We start from the raw sequence: 21,200 nt of genomic DNA on the forward strand, positions 1-21,200 counted from the left end.
CCCAAGTGGGATGTCCCCCTGCTCAGTCTGGCTGCCTAGGACAGCCCTTAAGAGCACAGTTGATAGTCAGAAAGAGTTCACAGAATCCGATTTAAAAGCCTCTAAAATTACGTGAAGTATGCACCATATCATGGCCTCATTAGCATGTCATTAGCATGACCTCATTAGCATGTCATTAACATGACCTCATTAGCATGTCTTAGCCTTCTTGCCTCAATATACCAGAGGAGCAGAGGGCTGTAAGCAGTGTTGAAGTTGTCTGGCTGACCCACTTGGGTACATGCTGATCATGGACTGGTGGGTCTGTAATTTACTCTCAAACAGCAGAGTGTGAGCCTCCTCCATCTTCTCCCATGAAGGTGTTCTGGGGATGTACTGACTTCTTCTCTTCTTCCTCTCCCTAATTGCTGCATGTAGCTTGCTTGGCTCAGGAACAACAGAAGAGAACAAAGAAAATGACCTCAGACCTTCCTTACCTCCATCTTATGCTGCAACTGTAGCAAGGCCCAGCACGTCCACAGCCTCCACGGTGCCAGGTGAGCTTTGGTGAGCCCTCAACCTCCAGGCCCAATATAGGAGGATACAGCCCAAATCCATCCTGCCTGCCTGCCTGCCTGCCTGCCTGCCTGCCTGTTCACAGGGTCTCACTGTGTAGACCAGGTTGGCCTCAAACTCACAAAAATCCACCTGCCTCTCCTCCCTGTGCTGGAACTAAAGGCACGAAATAAACAAATAGCCAACGACTCTTTGCTTATTGAAGCATTCCGAAGAGTTGGAATCTCCGACAGGAGGTGTCTGTCTCTCAGGGCTCAGGAGCTTGGATTGGGGGGATTTAGACTCGCTTCTATCTGGGAGGCAGAGGTGCAGCCATTCTCCCGCGTTCTCAGGTCCTGCCCTTCCAGCACCTGTCATGGAGGGCTTCCTGATTCATTTCTCACTCCCACCTCCAGGATACTCTGAGGACGGCGGGGCGCTCCGAGGAGAAGTTATTCCGGAACACGAGTTTGCAACGGGACCAGTGTGTCTAGACGACGAGAATGAGTTTCCCCCTGTGAGCATTCGGAACCCTTAACAGAGTTACTCCATCTGTATGCCTGGAAGGAAGCCTTGCCTCCCAGAAGAGGCCAAGTCTCTGCCCCGTGCTCTAACTCCTAACTGCTAAATCGCTTTACAACCAGAGCCCCGGGGCACCCACTTTGCGGTTTCAGATCCTGCAGGCTAGCCTATCAGTGTGGTGCTTCAGGCCTGTCAGCATTACTGTAACCAAATACTAACCTGGGGAGTGTGGATGGCTCAGAGACCTAGACTCCTTGCCTCTGTCTCTATATATACACTACCTTAGTTCCCTGTGAGGTCAGAGTTTCTGCCTGTGTCTGGGTTTCCAAAGCGCCTGAGATCGCCTTTGTAGAATGCTGCCTGTTACTGGTTATGGTTACCGGGGCTGGGTCTTGTCTGGGACTCTGAGCTGGCTGCAGGAACTGACTTGCACCCCACCTGCAGCTCTGGTACCGAACTCTTGAGCCTCCCCAGCAGCTACAGGTGCCCACCAGGAAACCGCATGGATAAAGCCAGGGTGGGTGGCAGGAGCTGGGGACTGTCAGGACCTCCTTAGCTCCCATCCACATCTACAGTGTAGCAGTGTGTGCGCCTCCTGTGTATCTCCATTAGGAAACATCCCAGTGGCGAGGGATGTGGCTCAGTTGGTAGAATGCTTGCCTAGCGCACATGAAGCCCTAGGTTCGGTTCCCAGCAGCACTTACAATTGAGCATAGTGGTTCACACCTGGAATTCCAGTACTTGGAAGCAAGGGTATCAGATGTTCAGGGTCATCTGAACTACATAGTGAGTTCAAGGCCAGCCTGAGTTATATAAGGCCTTGTCTCAAAAAAAAAAAAAATCCCAGATAGTCAACTTGAGATCATTTCAGATGCACATAATGCCAGGTCAGGACCTGTGGAATAGACAGGCGTGGCGCTGAGGTGGGTAAGTCTCCTTTTTGTATGAACAGGAGGCGTTCGTGACTTCCATACTGGCTTCGTAGATTACAGTTTGAAATGAACATTTTTGGGCTTTCCTAGGCAAGTTGCCAAATACATTGCAAGCAAGTGACAGTTATATACTAATGGTGGAAAGGAGCAGTTCTTTAAAAAAAAAAAAAAAAAACAACTAATTATACGTTTTAAGACAGCCGTTGGCCCCCTGCCTAACAGTTGCCTTTGGGCTCCCATGATGCTTCCTAGAACTCTAGGGAGTTTGTCTGTCTTCTGACGGTTGGTTAACTGCCACTACATCTTCTGGGAGCCTAGGCACTCTCGGTCAGACCGTGGGGACAGATATGACCAGAGCGTCCTATCCTGGGACGGTCGCGGTCAGATGTTCACTCAGTTCTGTTTTAGCAATTTGGGTAAAACCCTGCGGCTGCTGTAGAAGATTGATACACCACAAATTCAGTTGGGGTCTTCAGTGTAGTCAGAACAGACCTTGCAACCTCCTTGTTTACAGAATTAGAGTAGTCTGAACATTGGCAGGTAGGAGGTAGCCCCCTGTTAGAGAAAACTAACATATAAAGCAAATAAAATAACCCCGAATGAGCCATTTTCCTCAAGGGGAGGAGACTCAGGGAGGCTTAAGAACTAGTGTTGATGGGTATGGATTAATGATGGTGTGTTTGCCTAGCATGTAAGAGGCTCTGAGTTCCATGTGCAGAGCCTGCCCGCCCCCCCACACACACACATGCACACACATCCACAAACTACTAACATTTAAATGTGCCTTGAGGCACTCACCTAGACACTGCCAGAAAGCTGGGTACAAACCAGCTGTGTTCTCTCTCTCTCTCTCTCTCTCTCTCTCTCTCTCTCTCTCTCTCTCTCTCGGAGCAAATTTGTAAAAGTTCACTTGAGCTGCATTTAGAATTTTTGTCTGGGCTAGAGATGTGGCTAGCTCAGTAGGCAACAGGCACTGGGTTCCAGCCCCAGCTTAAAAAAAAAAAAAAAAACTAACCAACCAAACAAACAAAAACAACAACAACAAAAAAAACCCCACAAACTAAAACTTGTTTATGCACAAGAAATTCTCCCTGCCAGCTAAGTGTTTGTCACTGGACAAGTTCCTAGAGTGGTTAGAGTCCAGCCAGGGTGGGGTAGCCTGTGGATGCCACGGGTGCTAGGTGTTGTGGTGGCTGCCAGGCCCAGCCTGTCCATGGCCCGCAGGTAGATGGAGAAAGGAGCCGATGTTCAGACTGAGGTCCTGGGTTAGCAGCAGGCAGGCTTCTCCATCCCCAGGCACAAGGACCAGAGGCGAGAGTGATGCTGGCTGCTGTCCAGTGCAGCCATCTCAGCCATGTCTCTGTAGCTTAAGGGTTCAGCTGGGCTTGCTAGGAAAACCCCTTTTGTCTTTATTCTGAAGTGTACGCTATGCCTCTTGCAAATATCTCCCCAGAAACCATATCTTCACTCACAATTCTTTTAAAAGCCTGTAAAACTACAGAAGGATCTTGAGAGCCTCAGCTTAGCCAAAATCACTTCCCTCTCAGATAGGAATCTCAGGCTCACTGGTGGAGTCGGCCTCTGGGACTCTGGGCTCTGCCTTAAGCCCAGCAGTCATCACTAGTTTTCTCTATAAAGTAGACTGCCTCTGCCCTCCTAACACCACTCTCTTCTCTGGGATTGACTTCACCTCAAAACCAGCAAGAGAAAAGCAAGCTTATTATCCCTGGCAAGAGGCTTTCAGGAGGGCCAGCAGCTCCTGCTTCTGTAGCGAGCCAGTCTGTAATCTCTGTATTCTGTGACACTAATGTTAACATTGTGAGCAAGAGAATGGCTGACCCCGACCAAGAACATAGGCTGGCTTTCTATGTTCTCTTTAGAGTCATTTAGCAGTCAGTGTTTACAAATAAGATGAGCCTTTTCTAAAAACTGCACATATGCACACAAGCACACATGTGCATACACCCAGTTTGTAAACAGTATTGTTGGGATCTGTGCTACAGTTATATACATCTTCATGAGATGGGTGGATTTTCCCATGGTCATGAGTAAGGGTCGGTCTGTGGTCATATATAAAAGTCCCAAAGGTCCAGCCTCCCCTGCTGACCCACCTAGCACAGACCCCTGGGTAGCCCAGCCTGAAGCCTCTCCCAAGAGTAAGGCCATATTCTGTTTTGATTTTGGTAGATAATCTTGTGCCGTGGAAGTCAGAAGGGCAAAACGAAGCAGTCCTGACAAGAAGCCTACCTCAGAAGTCAGGACACCCCCTGTCAGGTGGTTTTGGAGAGAACGAGGAAAGTGGAAGAAACGGAATACAGTCAATGCTGTGGGCAGAGGGGAGGGAGGGAGGCAGGAGTCCCGGGTGCCTCCCTGCTTGAGCCATAGACCACAGTTAGCCCCCGACCCAAGCCCCTCAGCCTTGACTGCCAGTGGGCAAGGGGAATGCTGGAGTCACACCATGCAGTCTAAAAGACCTTCAAACCACAGTGTAAATGCTAACTAACCATATTGGTATGTAACCAGAATTTTATATTAAAAAGGGCATCCTTGTCAAATGTATGCTGTGTAAAAAAATAAAAAAACAAAAAAAGCAAAAAAAAAGTTCTTAGTGGGAAACCTCTTAGAATTGTGTTTCGTGGATATTACAGACAAATAGAGAGAGAAACTATTTTAGCCAGGCAAAGTATTTTTGCAGTGATTGGAATAAATCATTTATTACCTTGGAGTCCCATTCAGGACACTAATTAAATAAAATCATGGCAATGCATTTGTGAGTTGTTTACATTTTTATTTTGTTTCTTAGAACTTTTAGGGGCTGGGAAGAACCCATTTTTTTTAAAAAGATTATGTTTTAATATATGAGTGTTTTACCTACATGTATATACACCACTTGCGTGTCTGGCATTCTCAGAGGCCAGAGAAGAGTACAAGGTTCCCCTAGAACTGGAGTTGCAGACAGTTTATGCTACCATGTAGGTGCTGGGAACTGAGCAAGCAAGTCAAGCTCTTAACCAACGGACCACCACTTCAGCCCTGAACGCTCAAATCTTTATAATACATCCATTTGACATCCACAGGAGAGAAGGGTCATGAGTTCTGGTCCAAGGCCTGGGAAAACCTCACTTTGGTTTAGCTGTGCTTGCTCAAGTCATCTCAAAGGCAACAGTGTAGGCTCCCGGACCCCTCCCCTCCAGAATCTGCATTTTGCAAGATCCCCAGAGATGTGTATGCATATTGAAGACGGCCAAGCTCTACATACCAGCAAGCCAGATGAGTCTGTGCCGAAATGGCCACTGAAACTGGGGACACGAGATAGAACCTAAAATACCGACCGAGAATCTGCCTGGTGTCAGTTCGTGGGTTACACACAGTTCTGTGGGTTACTTTAACCTTCAACTTCCAATTGAGGTTTAAGGCATTGCCCGAGCTTTAAACCCAGGGCTCAGACCTGACCCCATTCCTCGCTAGTGCTTAACCATGCCGTGTCCACTGTACCAGCACTCAGGGCTTCTCAAGTCTGCATGCAGAGGAGACAGTCCCCACTGTAATGCTGTAGCTTCCTAACCAAATGCTGCAACTTCCTTTCTAAAGCAGACAGCCATAACCACACCTAAGTTTGGAAGTAAACCCACCTGTCTACAATTTTCAGGTAGTGTTTCTCATGGGGGGAACAATGAACCCTCAGACCGGTTGGCAGCGGCAGGTAGTTTGATAGGGGTTACAGCAAGGAATCACTGAAGGGTCCTGAGTGTAGTCTGCTCGGGAGCTGTTGTCATCAGCGATGTCTTGGAGGACATCTGCAAGAGCTCTGGTGACCTGCTGCAGCACCTCCTGGTACTCGGGGCTCCCCTTCTGTAGAGGCACCCCTTCATCAGCAGCATCTTCTAGGTTGAAAATGAGAGGGGCCATGTGGTGCTGCTCAGGACCCACGCTCCCATCACAAGCTTTGGCTCCACCTACGGGAAGGATGACCGACAATGTGAAACCCAGCCTCCACCCTGAGCTGCAGAAGAGGACAGACATCTGTGGTCGATGACACATTAAAGGAACCAAGCCTAGGAATTCAAAGGACTGCTCTCCCCACCAAATAAATGCCCTTGATATTGTAGTCTGTCTTTCTAGTGATGATGGTCTGTCCAGGGGGATCAGATCTGGCCCCTTGGACTTGCCTTCAGAACTAGTGAACATCTGTTCAAATATCATGTGTCTCTAGCCTTTGAGAACAAATCTTGTTGTTGTTGTTGTTTTGGTTTCATTTGGTGGTTGTTTGTTTGCTTTGTAATAGCCCTCGAGTCTGATATTTTGAATACCGATGTCTCCAATAGCAACCGTTGAACTTGGTGGATGTCAAGAATAATTTTCCCTGAAGATGTCACAGAGACTGAGAATCTGGCTATTATGGCAGTCCAAAAGAGGACAGCCGAAGGCATCTGGAGCCTTTCTCTCTTTGGAAGACAATATTTACTTGTTTTTATGTGTACTGACGTTTTGCCCAAGTGTAAACGCCTTGTGCATGCAGTGCAAACGGAGGCCAGAAGAGGGCATCTAATCCCCTGGAACTGGAGTTGCAGATGGTTGTGAGTCACCCTATGGGTGCTGGAAACCCAACCTCTGGAAGAACAGCAAGACCTCTTAACTGATAAGCCATCTCTCCAGCACCCAGCACTGTATCCTAATGAATTCAATGACTTCCCCCTACCTTTTTTCTATGCAAAAAGTAGCTAGAATACCTAACAGAAATCTATGGAATTGAATAGCAGTTTGCTTCTGGGCATCTTGGTAGTAAAACATTAGTAGGCTAGGAACATCAATTGCTTGGGAGAAGGAGGGTTCTTTCCCTGAACAGACATCTGAGAAATCTTTGCAGTGCCACTTCCTACAGAGAAACCGCTATCATGGGCTTATGCCCTCATTTGGGTATAAGGGTTTTGCTATAGATCCTAGGCTGCCTCTCAGGTGCTAAGATGACAGGTGTGTACAGCCTTGTCCAGTCTGAGGACATTCTCACAACAGACAAACCAACCAATTAGAGGGCTCCAGCTGTGGTGTCACCTCACTACAAGATAACAGAACAAGGCCACAGTTCAACCCAGCAAAGACAAATCTAAAAGGACCAAAGCCAACACACCAGGGACACAGCTTTCTCGTTCAATATGGATGGAAATGAAACTGGAACTCCCGAGAAGAATGACAGTGGGCTATAGAATGAGAGTGTCCCATAGCCCTCTGCAGATCAAAGCCTCCTGCGGGGGTTTCCTCCCCTGGCAGACACTCGGGTGCAGCAGGGATAAGGGATTCTATCTTTGTCTAGAGTTGACAAAAATTTGACTCCTGCAGCAGCAAGGAGCACTTGAAGTGACACAAGCGTTGACAGTCAACCAAGAAAACGTTGGGGGTGACTCTCATAAAAGCTAAGTGATCTAACAAGTATGGAGATACAAGCCTTTAATCTCAGCATGTGGGAGCCAGAGGCAGAGAGATCTGTGAGTTCGAGGCCAGCTCGGAGCTACATAGTGAACCTGCCTTTAAATATGTTATCCAAGCTGGGGCATAGTGGAGCATGCCTGGAATCCAAAAGTAGAGACAGGGAGATAAGGAGTTCAAGACCAGCCTTGGCTACAAAAATGAATTGAGGCTCTCCTGGGGTACATGAAACTTCATCTTAAAAAAGAATTAAAAAGATTAAAAACACAAGGCACATAGACATACTTGCCACATGGGCCATAAAAATAGAGTCAAGCCCCATACAACTAATGGTACAAAGTTGTCCACTGGCTTCTACATGAACACCAATACACACATCCCTGCAAAGATACACCATCCACACTCATGCAAATATACATCATACACCGAGATAATAAGTTTCACTTAAGGAAAGAGTTCAGTAGTGTCCTTTGAACTACCATCCTCTAGCAAAATGAATTCTAGGAAATCTATTGCAGCAAATCAATAAAAAGCACTGTAGTGGAATAATCAAGACAGGCAAAGACCGGAAGGGACTTGACCCTGCAAAGAAAACCACACTGCATGGGACCTGGTCCGGGGTTTCCCCTCCCTGCAACCAGCAGTGCGGAACAGGCAGACTTCCTGAGGAAAGCTGAGGAGGCTTAAGAGTTTAAGGTCACCACGAATGATGGAAACTGACAGGTGAAGTCCTACGAGGAAGACTGCCACAGAGGACAAGCCTCGGAACCTTCCGATGAACTCCTGGGAATCCTTGGCTGACCCCTTAAAAGAGTGCCCAGAGAGAGCCCAGCTGGAAGACCAAAATAGGCACTCTGGTGGCCGCCTGCCACACAGAAAACGTTTGCAGTGTGAGTACCGTTAGGTGAGAGGACTGAGCCAGGCACGGTGGTGGTACAAGCCTGTAAATTCAGACCCTAAGACACAGAGACAGGAGGACTGAAGGTTCCAAGGCAGCCTGGCCTTGTAGTTCAATACTAACCTGGGTCACAAAGTGAGACTCTCTTTCAAAAGAGAGAGAAAAAAATCAGATATGAAACAGCAAAACCAAACCAAAATTCCCCTCTTATTCACTACTGGCATCCCCCCAAAGTTCAGGTGAGGAACAGAAGTCAGAGCCTGCGGGTCTCTTAACTAAGGGACAAAATCTGACAGGCAAAACTCCTAAGGACACAAAATAAACCCTTCTTCTCAAGTTCAAGGGAGCAAACTGTAACCGACTTCCCATGAGGCTCAGACATCACTCCCCAGTATTTCACCAACAAGGCCCAGTGCACGTTATTTAAACAACTACCCAGGAGGTTCCGGCTGCCACTATGGCCCAAAAGCAGTGTGGAAGCCACTATTCTTTGCAATAGCAGGAAGAAAACTAGACATACTGAAAAAGGAACAGTTTCCGTTAGCTCTGAGAGTGCACACACAAGCCTTGCTCGATGTTGAAGAGGGGGCAGGCAGAGAGAACTGCTACAGCAGAGACCTCTATTGGAGCAACATGGTAGGGAGCAAGGAGCTCTTTGATGTACAGGTCTGGGAGAGAAAATCCCAGGGGGGGATCTTGTCATTGGTACCCCATGCTTTGTGGCTGTTGTTATTCTCTCTCCATGGGCCGGGGAATCACGTGGTACAGAAAACACTGTACCTCTGAGCAGCATCTTTGATTGTACACCTCCTACTTTTGTTTAACTTAGACGCCAGGAGCTCAGGAAGGTCTCAGAGTAAATGCTGTAGGAAACCCCCATGGTTCCGGGAACAGGAGAGAAAAACTAACATTTTTAGATACACCAGTGGTGGGTGCTAGAGAGATGGCTGAGTGGTTAAGAGCCCATATTGCTCATGCAGAGACTTAAGTTCCATTCCCAGCACCCATTAATTTCCACGCCCCTACACTGGGTGGCTCACAACTGCCTGTAACTCCCGTGCCACAGGGATCTGACACCTCTGGCTTCTATGGGTACCTGTATTCACACACACACAGATACACACAAAGAGATACACAAATACATATAATTTAAAATAATAAAAATAAATATTTAACAAACGCAATAGTGGGAACTGAAGAGGTGGCTCAGAGTTAAGTTGTACTCTTACCAAAACGTCAGGTACAAAAGTTAACCCCAAACGGCTCCAAGACCTAAACCCAAGACATAAAAAAAAAAAAAAAAAAAAAAAAAAAAAAAAAACCTTAGAAGGGCTGGAGAGATGGCTCAGCAGTTAAGAGCAATGACTGTTCTTCCGAAGGTCCTGAGTTCAAATCTCAGCAACCACATGGTGGCTCACAACCATCCGCAATGAAATATGATGCCTTCTTCTGGGGTGTCTGAAGACAGCCACAGTGTACTTAGATATAAAAATAAATAAATCTTTTAAAAAAACAAAAAATAAATCCTTTAGAAGAAAACACAGGGCAATATTTCTACAACACTGGAAATGACAAATAGTTTCACAGGCAAATTCAATCCATCAGGAAAGGAGTGGACAAGATTACAAAGCCCTTTTGAGAAAACAGAGATTTCTCCCAAACTCATTTCATGAGACCAGCAAAACTCTTATGCCAAACCTTGACACGTGCTTTACAAGAATAAAAATTATGTCAGGCGGTAGTGGCGCACGCCTTTAATCCCAGCACTTGGGAGGCAGAGGCAGGCAGATTTCTGAGTTCGAGGCCAGCCTGGTCTACAGAGTAAGTTCCAGGACAGCCAGGGATATACAGAGAATAAAAATTATAAGCAAAATTCTAGCAAATCAAATCAAATAACATATGTGTGTTATTATATATAATATATACACTGAAATATAAGTGTATTATACATATATATGTATCTGTATGTATATGTATCTGTATATATGTATATGTGTGTATATTTATGTGTGTATACATGTATATATGTGTGTATATATGTGTATGTATACATGTATATATTTGTATGTATATATTCACATATATGCATACATATACACATATACATACATGCACACATACACATATATGTCTATGTATACAATACCATGACTGAGTGTGTTTGTTTGGAGTGTGTGTGTGTGTATATATATATATATATATATATATATATATATATATATATATGTGTGTGTGTGTGTGTGTGTGTGTGTGTGTGTTTATATATGTATATATGTATGTATGTGTATATATATGTAGGTATGTATACACAATATCATGACTGAGTGGGTTTCTTTAGGAATGTACACACACACACACACACACACACACACACATATGTATATATATTACCATGACTGAGTGGGTTCATTTAGGAATATACAGTTGGCATAACAACTGGAAACCAGCCAATGTTAATTTACTCTCTAGCTTTTTGTCGCTCTGACAAAATGCTTGATGTAAACACTCATTGAGGAAAGATTTACACTGACTTGTGCTTTCAGAGATTCTGTCTGGCTTTAATGATTTTTGGGAGGCGAGGATGAATCGCCAAAGGAAAGCAGCTTACCTTACAATGGACAGGAAGCAGGGGCGGGGCAGATACACCCTTTAAGGGTGCAGCCTCAATGACCTCCCTCTGAACTGGCCCTGCATCCTAAGCACCCACTGTGTAGCAAACCCATCAGTGGGTTAATACACAGGTGAAGTTAGCATTTTCATGATCGAAGCAGCTTCCAAAAGTCCCACCTTAGAGCACCACCTACACTGAGGAGCAAGCATTTAATGCTTGAGCTTTTGGGAGGCACACTTTGTCTCCACGACATCAGTTCGCAGTAGTACAGAGCAGGTACACAGGTGTACACACTTGGAAGTGCATCTGTTGCCTTGCTTTGTATTTCTTCTTATCCGTGCATGTGTGTGCATGCACACACGCGTGTGTATGTGTGTATGTGTAAGCATGTGGGGGTGTGGAGATACACATGTGCCACAGAGCACATGAGGAGGTCAAGGACAACTAGTGGGAGTTGATTCTCTCCTTCCATCTGTGGGCCTTGTAGATTGAACTCAGGTCATCAGTCTGTCAGCAAGGGCCTGCACCCAGGATCATCCGGATGGACCTTTAATTACTTTAAATGCGGCAAAGGGCAGCTATCGAGTTCCATGAGTAGGTACAGTGCTTGCCAGACAAGTGCAAGGAACAGAGTTCAGATCACCAGTGCCCACATAAATGATAGCTGGATGTCCTAGTTTGTTTTGTAAAACATATTCCTAAAGATTGATTTACTTATGTATATGAACACGCTATTTGCATGTATGCCTGTATGACAGAAGAGAGCAAGAGACAGAAAGGGTCATGGGATCCCATTACAGACAGTTGTGAGCCAATGTAGTTGCTGGCAGTTGAACTCAGAACCTGTGGACAAGCAACCAGTGCTCATAACTGCTGAGCCATCTCTGCAGCCCCTAGCTAGTGCTTCACTGCTGTGAACAGACACCATGACCAAGGCAACTCTTATAAAGGAAAACATTGAATTGGGGCTGGCTTACAGTTGCAGAGGCTTTGTCCATTATCATCATGGCAGGAAGCATGGCAGTAGCCAGGCAGACATGGTGCTAGAGAAGGAACTGAGAGGTCTACATCTGGATCTGCAGGCAGCAGAGGGGGGACTGTGTTCCTCACTGGGCAGAGCTGGAGCATAGGAGACCACAAAGTCCACCCTCAAAGTGACACACTTCCTCCAACAAGGCCACACCTCCTAAGAGTACCACTCCCCATGAGCAAAGCATTCAAACGCATGAGTCTACAGAGGCCTTTCCTATTCAAACCAGCACCACAGTGTGTAAGACCACCAGTAAGCCCGGCTAACACTCAGGAGCCAGACACAGGGGATCCCCAGAGCAAGCTGGCCAGGCTAGCAAAGTCAGTGAAGACTGTGAAGTCCTCACTGTGTAGGATAGAGAGTGATCTCAGAAGATGCCTGAGAGCAAAGCCTCTGACCTTCCTAAGTGTCTGCAGCACATGAACACACACACATACGGACACACACACACACACACAGACATAAATACATACACACACATACACACATACACACACACATACACACACAGACAAAAATACACACACATACACACCTACACACATACACACACATACACACACACACATACATACACACACATACACACACAGACATAAATGCACACACATACATACACACATATACACACACATAAACACACACATACACACACATAAACATACACTTACACACATAAACACACACATACACATACTACACATACATACACACATATAAACACACACTTACACACACACACACATACACACACACTGAAAAAAAAGAGACATGATTTTTGAAAGGGGGAAGGGAAGGAAACCAGTGAGGTCCCCAGTTCTAGGCCACATACCAAAAGACTGGTTATCTGTCAAGGCCACTCCAGTTCATGACCAAAAACGTCATCTCCCCATCAGGGAAGAACATATTGTTCTCTAGCCTAATGGAGTAGTTGTCTATTCATCTGCCTTTCCCAAATGCAGTTCTAATCATTAGGAAGTAGTTTTTAAACGGTGCATGGAGGACGCAGAACATGGTGGTAGCTCACCCTGCTGGGCAATTGTCCTCAAATGTAGCGGGAGCCCCGTGCTCCGCTCCCTACCCCGGTCTCCTTCTAGTTTGGGATGTTCATTTCTGTCTGACTGTGGTCGCTTTACACAGCCCTATTACTTCATGGTAAGGTTTACGATTCCAGTATTATGGTGCCAAGGGCTTTCTGGCACAGTTCTCCCTGCATGAAATCAGTTCAGCCTGGAGGGCCCATGCCTCTCAGATAATGTAATGCAGGACTCTGATCCCCGAACTTTCCCTCGGAGACCTCAGCAAAGAGCTGAGCGCTTTGTCTAAGGTTTAGGAACCAAAGTCTCTTGTAGCATTTCTAAGATCCCTGGAGCTGTGAACTCAAAGGGCTGGTTCTAGTACTGCAACCACATCTTAAGCTCAGGAAATAAATCGTGCGTGTGTGTGTGTGTGTGTGTGTGTGTGTGTGTGTGTGTGTGTGTGTTTACCTTGATGGTAAATACTTTTACCCACTATAATAGTTAGTTTTACCAGTTTGACACAAGCTAGAGTCATTTGGAAAGAGGAAACCTCAACTGGAAAAAAAGTTTCTATAGGATCTGCCTGTTGGCAAATCTGTGTGGGCATTTTCTTGATTAATGATTGACCTGTAAGGGGCCACCCATCACAGGTGATACCATTCCTGTGTGACATAAGAAAGCCAACTGAGCAAGGCAGAGAGAGTAAGCCAGTTAGCCATGTCCTCTGCCTCAGTCCTACCCCAGCCTGACTCCCCTCAGTGATGGACTAACCTGAGATGTATAAACCAAATAAGCCCTTTCTCTTCCTGAGTTGCTTTCGGTCATGGTTTTTCATCACAGTGACAGAAAGCAAACAAGAATGGCCACCAAACCATCTCACTAGCCCCACTATGTCATTTCTAAAATGCATTTTTAGTTTTTTAAGTCCCAGCCACTGAGTGAACCAAGGAGAGAAGAGACTTCTGTGGGTCTGCTATGTAGACCTTTAAGATCTGCCTTTTGAAACATTTTATTGCCAAGTAATGACACTTTTAAAGGTCCCTGAGCTCCTGCTTCATCATCAGCCAAACTGGCACCTAAAGCCTAACTTGGAGCAAGATGTTTTCTCTGTGGAATGGGTGACAAAGAAGAATTCAGGGGCCATGGGCCTGCTGCAGCAAGGCTTCTGTGTCGGTGGGTCCAGAATGCCTTTGCTGACCCTCCAACCAAGTTTAAGGTTGGGTGACAAAGTCACAGGTGAAGGATGTGAGGCCCTCAAAGAAGATAGCCACACCCACTCGGGAAATTCCGAGGTGTGCACACGAGAGTGGGAGTGAGAGACTCCACTTACCAGTTATGTAGAAAGCTTTGTAATGGTTTAGGCGGACAGTCTGCAGGACACCATACTCTCCAGCAGCCCCACTGTTGGGGTGGAACAGCACCTGAGAAAGAGAGCAGAGAGCACGGCCTGTGTATCAGAAAACGCCACTGGGCGCTGCGGGAAAAACGCATTTGATGTACAAGCCTGGCGAACTGAGCTTGCTGGATTCCAGGAACGCACATAAAAACATCTTCGATGGTGCATGGCTATAATCTCAGAATTCCTACTGCAAGATAGGAGGCAGAGCGAGCAAGAATCCATTAGAAGCTCAGTTAGAGCCAACTGCGTACACAGCACGGCAATGGAGATCACACCTTGGCAAAGCGGAAGGTCAGAATGGAGTTGGCACGGACCTCTACATGCAGATGTGGGACATGCGCTACATTCATACCTACATACATACACCTCCCCATACATGTACTACATACATACCTACATACACATGAAAGAAAATTATGCTAGGTGTCATGGTCTACTTCATCCCTTCCCCATATTCCTGGATACTCCCCGACAAGCACAGGCCTGTAGCTGATGCTGGCCTTCTCCTGGGAGCCACTGTGAAATAGTACTGAAGAAGGAGGATGAGCGACAACTCTGTGTGTCTGCAAGACCTCACTGGCTAAGTCAGTCACACTGTAGGCTCAGTGCCGGCTCTGGAACCTGCAGAGGGGGTTGTGTGTCAGCGCTTTTTTTAATTTGACAAATTTAAAATTCCAACCCGGCCACAGAAGTGCTTTAAACAACTCTCAGGCCCTTCTCTCAGCTGAGTGTCTTGTGGCTGCCCAGGTCATGCACCCAGGAGTCCTATGTGCACCTGCCCCTCAAGGGGCAGAAAGCAAACTGCCGACAAAGATGGCTTCCATATATCCTGGGGCTTGCAATGAAGCCCACCTGAAGATCTCTGTAAAATCTAGCTTCTACAGCCTCCAGTAGACTCTCTCTCTCTTCAGCAAGAACGCCTGCCGTAAGAAACGTAAGATTTCTCCAGCACTAAGCACAGCTTCACCTCTGAACCTTTTATTGCAGTACAGGGAATCGAACTCAGGCCCACACACAGGCTAGGCAAACACTCTTCCCCTGCCCTACAGCTCCAATACAAGCCTAGCCTGAACGCAGCCGCCTATGACTCAGTCCTACGGAACTGCTGAGGAAACCTTTCCTGATTCAGTCAGACGTGAAAGAACTTCCCTAAAGAGTGGAAATACCTAATTCAGAGGTCCCCAGGGGAAGAGTTGGTAGGAAATAGACGGCCAGCATCCTTGGTAGGTTGGTGGGTTTGGGATGGAGGCATGAGACTACCCTGCTATGAATCATGTCCATCTATATTGCTGGGAAGACATTTACATGATTCAAAGATTCCGTGGGGCTTGGGGGAAAAAAATAACGAGAAACATCTGTTGGAGTGGGAAGCAGCTGCCCACCCCACCTTCCACCCCCAGCTTCAGTACCCTGAGAGGATGCCGCCCTGGGCAGGGCTCCCCAACACCTGCTGCTGCCCGTTCCATCAACCCTCCAAACACCCCCAGCAGGCTTCCTCTAAACAAGAAAGGAAGTCATTACTGAAAACCTCACTCCTTCCATTCCAGAAAGCCACACCTGACACTCCTTTTTTTTTTTTTTTCCTTGATAAAGGCAAAGGTAGGGGGGACGGGGAGGACATGGACCATTCTGTATCCCCCACTTGTGATATGTTCAGACCCCCCCCCCACTTGTGATATGTTCAGACCCCCCCAAAAAAAACCACAGTCAAGGTTGAGCTCTTCAAACCATGGGTACCCTTTGGGTGCTCAGCAATAGAAACTCCCTAAGGAGAGCCTGCCACATTCAAAGGACAAGTGACATTAGCAGAAATTTCCAGAACCTAGGAAGGAAAACTGGGATGGCCTACGCTTAGAGTTGGGGGTGGGTTCTGAGACACTCATATAAGCCACCCCACTTTGAGCAGACTAATGACAGCTTTCTTGTTTACATCAACATAGGAAGAACACTGGCAAGCTGACACGCAATCACGGCTGAAGGCACTTCCTCTCCAGATGTCTGCTCCACAGTTCAAAGCTGGCTGATTTTATCTTCTACAAACTCGCACAGAATTCTTGGCTCCCTCTCTTTCCTATGTGCTAGTCTGCCTTGCTACACTTTCGTTGTTTTGATAAGCACTGGAGCGTCACCCTGGGCAGTATTGTTCCCAGAGGTGTTCCCCTCCACCCCATCAGGAAGGGGCCTGCACACCTTCAAAGCAGGGATGGGGGAGGGGTGTCAATCATTTTTCACCACTAGGTGCCTCCCTAAGAGAAGTGATGGGTATTCGTGTTTCCTTGATGCAATGGCCTCTGGAGTGCCGAATTAGCCCACAGCTGCCCCATGTTGGAGTGTTCTATGTAGTTGCAGACATCATGAGGAAACTGTCCCTTCGTTGACAATATTTGAACCTGGTCATGAAGAACATGACTCTCCCACCCATGATGTCACCACCTTCAGCTTCCATCTTGGAATCAAGAATAGAATAGAAAGTGGATCACTAGGTCCTAGAATACATACCCTTCCCCTCTCAGGCTCTCAGCCCTCTCTCTTCATGGTTCCTCTCACTGCCCCACTCATATGCCCGCTGGTGTCAGATACAAGGGGTTAGAATATGCAAAGCATGCAGCTACTGTGGGCTTGGAACATCACAGACACAACCTTCCTAGAGGGAGGGAATGAGGACATGGATATGAAAACTAGTAGCTAGTGATTTTCTTTTAAGCCTTTTCATCCCATGGCCCTGGGAGATGGATGAAGATATGTGGTTCTAAGCTGCTTCTCTCTTCATCTCTGGGCTATCCTTGCAATATAGATAAGCCAGCTGTTGAAAGGCATCTACATAGTAGTTTGTGCCAACCATCAATACGTCTGTGGGTGGATACAAACTGCATTGATTAAGAGGTGGTACATGGGTGGAAAAGATGGCTCAATGGTTGAGAACAGTCAACGCCTGCTCTTACAGAGGACCTGGGTTTGGTTCCCAGCACCCATACTGAGGTTAGAAACTGTATGTAATTCCACTCTCGGAGGATCACATGTCTTTGTTGACCGTGGGCACTGTATACATATAGCACACACACACACACATACACTCAGCCATACACAATGAACATAAAAATAAACATTTTAAAGAGATACATATGTACTCTATAGAGAGATGGATGGATGTGTGCATATTTATAAAAATCATTTGTTTTGATCTCCTGGCTTCCTCTAAAACTATTATAAACCCAAGACAATTCAGTCTCTTCATTTCAACAGTTTAGGTTGACCGGAAAGGACCAAACTCAAATCTGTGGCCATCAACAAGTCCTATTCTTAAATTCCAAAGGGGTCTTATCTGGAGGTCACATGCACACTAGAAGAAGCCGGCGTGAGGCTGTGCACCAAACCCACATGGGATTACTTTTGAAGATAGCATCGGAAGCTCTCTGTAGGCAGCAAGCTGGCTGCCTCTCGCTAGGTCATAGGGTGTGATAAGGAAGTAAACAAGCTCCCACTTGAACTAGGTCACCAATACAATGTAGGTTTCTCGAAGGTGTCAGGACTTGTGTCTGTTTCTCTCACCTAATTCCTGGACCTAACCCAGTGACTCTACGCAAATCGGATGCTAAAGGAAGACAAGGCTCTGTCCGGGAACGGAAGTTAGCCCATGAAGGAGCTGGCGTCCACGGGAGGCCTGACAATGTCAAGATCACTTCCTGGTGACCCCAATTACTCTATCAGTAGCCATGGCAATAAACACTCAGGAGCACCTCTCCAGAGGAGTCTTGGCTAATACTGCCAGCATCGTATGCTACTGACTTCCAGCTGAAGGCGGAAACAGTCTTCCTGTTTTGTGCTTCTCAGAATGACCAGGCCTGGACAATACAGTGTTCTACAGAGACAGGCATTCTGGGGTGAACCCAAGAACCCTTCAGAGGACTATTCTGGTCTAGTCTGACAAGCCCTAAGAACTTCATCAATGTGTGCAAGAGTGTAGTGGTCTACTCAAGGCCCAGGTTCTGGCTGACCGGGGAGGTATTTAGTAATTACCAGCAACAGTAGCCATGAGCACATTTCTCCCGTGTGACCCCTCAAAGACTTAAACAGACCTTCTGAAGCATAGGTTTCCAATGGGGGAGCTGGTTGCTCACTGCGCCTTACTAGGGGTTTGGGGAGTCTCTGATCTCCTCCTTCTTTCTCTGACTTCCTCGTCCTTTTAGGAAAACGCAGGGAAGTGACAGGTAAAGCCCAAGAGGACTGACATTTCCTGGCTGCTAATTTGGTACTTCAGAGCACTCTGAGGAGGGGACAGCGAGGAGGTGATGCTGGAAAGATAGAGGCCCAAAGTCATTGCTGGGGAGGGGGGGGCTGTTGATTCAGAAACAGGCAGACAGCTATGGTGGCACGTATCTGCAATCCTAGCACTCAAAGGGCCGAGGCTATCAGGAGTCAGGGTCAGCCTGTGGCAAGAGCATCTTTTGAAAGTAAACAAGTAAACAACAGCAAAACAACAAGATGCAAAGTGTGTCCTGAGCCCCCCGAGAGCTGGGAGTATGTTGGGAATATGGAGGGAGACCCTACTGACATTCATTCATTCATTCTTCATTCATTTGTTCATTCATTTTTCATGCACTGGGTGCTGGCTAAGTACAGATGCTGTTAGGTACATGAGAACTAAAACCTAAACCCAGCAAATGGGATCCTTGCCCCCCCCCCAAAGAGTTTACATTCCAGAAGAGCCTAGAACTGGACAGGAATCTTATCCAACAAAAATATACTGAGTGCCCAAATTATGCCAGAAAACTGAACGCGGACAGAAGAATAAAATTAAGCCTTAGAGATAATACTCATATCCCTACAGTAAACCAAAATGTTGATTATAAATACAAATCTGGACTAACAGACTGAATTGTTGGATGTAGTTCGTCTCTGAAATTCATCACTGGGATTTTTGCCCTTCACCAGCCACTGGCATGCACCTTCTGAGGGTGGTCATTTGTATCAAAGTAGCAGGCGTGAGACGTGAGACACAGTCCAGACACAAGCTTCCTCCACTTACCCTGTGCCCCATCTGTGACTTGCCAAAGAGCACCTCAGAGACATCCCGTCCATCAAATTTCCGGTTTGGGGGCAAGCTAGCTCCTGCCAGAGCTATCACGGTGGGGAAGATGTCTAGCAAGCTGCAGAAAGAACAAGATACAGTCTTTCTCAACTCTTCCAATTCTTTCCCCAGCCCTCCTAAGACCCGAACCTACCTGCCCCAGACCAGGACAAAAGCAGGCTGCCTCTCCTAGAGCCCACCCAGTTTATTTCTCTTTGGAGTTCTTTCTGAGATTTCTGCTCTAAGAGGCAGGATGTGGCCAGACGCCGTATAGGTTCAAATTCAGTTGTACCATTTATGTGACATCTACTGCCTCAGTTTCCTATCCTGTAAAACATGTGGTTTAATAACAATAGCTGCCACACACAGGGGTGTGTGTGCACAAAACACTCAGAGAAGATACGTCAAAGACGAAGCCGGGCACTTGCTGGCTGTTTGTCTGATAATTACTAACAGCGCCACACCTTTGAACCCCCAAAACTAAGAGCTGGCCACTGTCTTATCAGGAATAGCATGCGGCAGGGTGGCGGGTGGCTGCAAGAAAACGCTCAGCTCATCTTTCATCACCCGAGTATCTCTCATGAAAATGTCGTCTTTAGATGAAGTGTGTGCGATTTTAGTTATGATGTGTGAAACACTTCACGTCTGTCACTTGCCTCTAACTCTTCTCCCCTCTTTACGAAACAGTGAATATTTTAGTAGGAAAAAAAAAACACCTTAGGACATACAGAAATACAAAAAAAAAAAACCCACATAACTAGTCTGTCACTTGAGGGTATTAATTTTAATATTAAAAATATTAATATTAATTTATTAAAAAGTCAAATTCTTACTTGTGTGTGTGCAGGATATATGCCTGTGAACGTTTGCCCATGTGTGCCTGTGTGTGGAGGCCAGAGGTCACCATCAGATGTCCCTCCCCCCCACCCCCCCACTTTCTTTTGAGACAGGGTCTCTCACTATTTCAGCTTGTCTGAACAGTGAAGTCCCCAGATCTCTTTCCCTCCAGCACTGGGGTTACAGGTGTGCCTTGGTGTCCTCGTACGCAGGTACTGGGGATCCAAACGCAGATCTTCAGGCTCTCAAAGCAAGAACTGTCCCCAGGGTCCATCTCCCAAGCCCCGCCCACTAGTCATATTTTCGGTGGGTCTTGCTAATGTGATTTTATTCATTTCTACGTTGTTTGTTAGGGCAGTTTCCCGTACTCAGACTTGCCTTGAATTCCTCAGCATCTTGTCTCCATGTTATGAGGGTTAAGATTGCAGGCGTATGACTTGTGATGTTGTTTTAAAATCACGTGGAACTTTACCACACTGCATACCTCCCACACATCTACTGTGCTCATATCATGAGACGGGGGTGGGTCGTCAGGAAGAGCAGAGGGGCCCAAGAAACTGACAGCCAGTGGGACTTGCCAGAACCAGGGGGCTGGGCCCACATGGATTCGGGCACTGGTTGGGCTTTCCCAGAGAAGAGGTCCTGGTACCCAGAGACCAGGACAGCATCAGACTTCAGGATCATCCTTCCTCTCTCCAGGGCGCTGCCTACGACCCTAAGGCAGAGTTTCTCATTGACTACGGGACAAAGTGTTTCTATTTGCCTGTAGCTTTCACAGTTCACAAAACTGGTAGCTTATCTCTTGAGATAGGCACTCCAGGAACTGGCATCCCACACTGGTGTGCAGTCAAGGCACGCGGAGTCGGCGTGCAACAGAGTACAGAACACTCTGGAAACCTGTCCAGAGTCCAAGGTTCCTGCCACAA

The 21,200-nt window shown here is 46.7% G+C and overlaps 2 protein-coding genes across 11 annotated transcripts in view; one reads left to right on the forward strand and one right to left on the reverse strand.

Annotated features, from left to right (window-relative positions):
- The window catches only part of Wipi1 (WD repeat domain, phosphoinositide interacting 1), a 37,945-nt gene extending 33,194 nt beyond the window's left edge, over positions 1-4,751 (forward strand). The window contains exons 11-13 of the mRNA XM_021177768.2: positions 418-536; positions 951-1,051; positions 4,176-4,751. Coding sequence (XP_021033427.1) covers positions 418-536; positions 951-1,051; positions 4,176-4,223 — 268 coding nt within the window. The 3' untranslated portion in view covers positions 4,224-4,751. The remainder of the gene's footprint in view (positions 1-417; positions 537-950; positions 1,052-4,175) is intronic.
- Positions 4,615-21,200, reverse strand: part of Arsg (arylsulfatase G) — a 132,182-nt gene continuing 115,596 nt past the window's right edge. For 9 of the 10 annotated variants that reach the window (XM_021176936.3, XM_029483074.2, XM_029483075.2 and 6 more), the window contains 3 exons: positions 19,396-19,516; positions 14,301-14,391; positions 4,615-5,944 (listed from right to left, as the gene is read on the reverse strand). In XM_021176936.3, coding sequence (XP_021032595.1) covers positions 5,670-5,944; positions 14,301-14,391; positions 19,396-19,516 — 487 coding nt within the window. In that variant the 3' untranslated portion in view covers positions 4,615-5,669. The remainder of the gene's footprint in view (positions 5,945-14,300; positions 14,392-19,395; positions 19,517-21,200) is intronic. The other variant, XM_029483076.2, reaches the window with a different exon arrangement.

The sequence above is a fragment of the Mus caroli genome, unplaced genomic scaffold, assembly GCF_978045245.1.
Source record: "Mus caroli unplaced genomic scaffold, Mus_caroli_1 scaffold_13, whole genome shotgun sequence".
In the NCBI taxonomy this organism is placed as follows: Eukaryota; Metazoa; Chordata; class Mammalia; order Rodentia; family Muridae; genus Mus; species Mus caroli.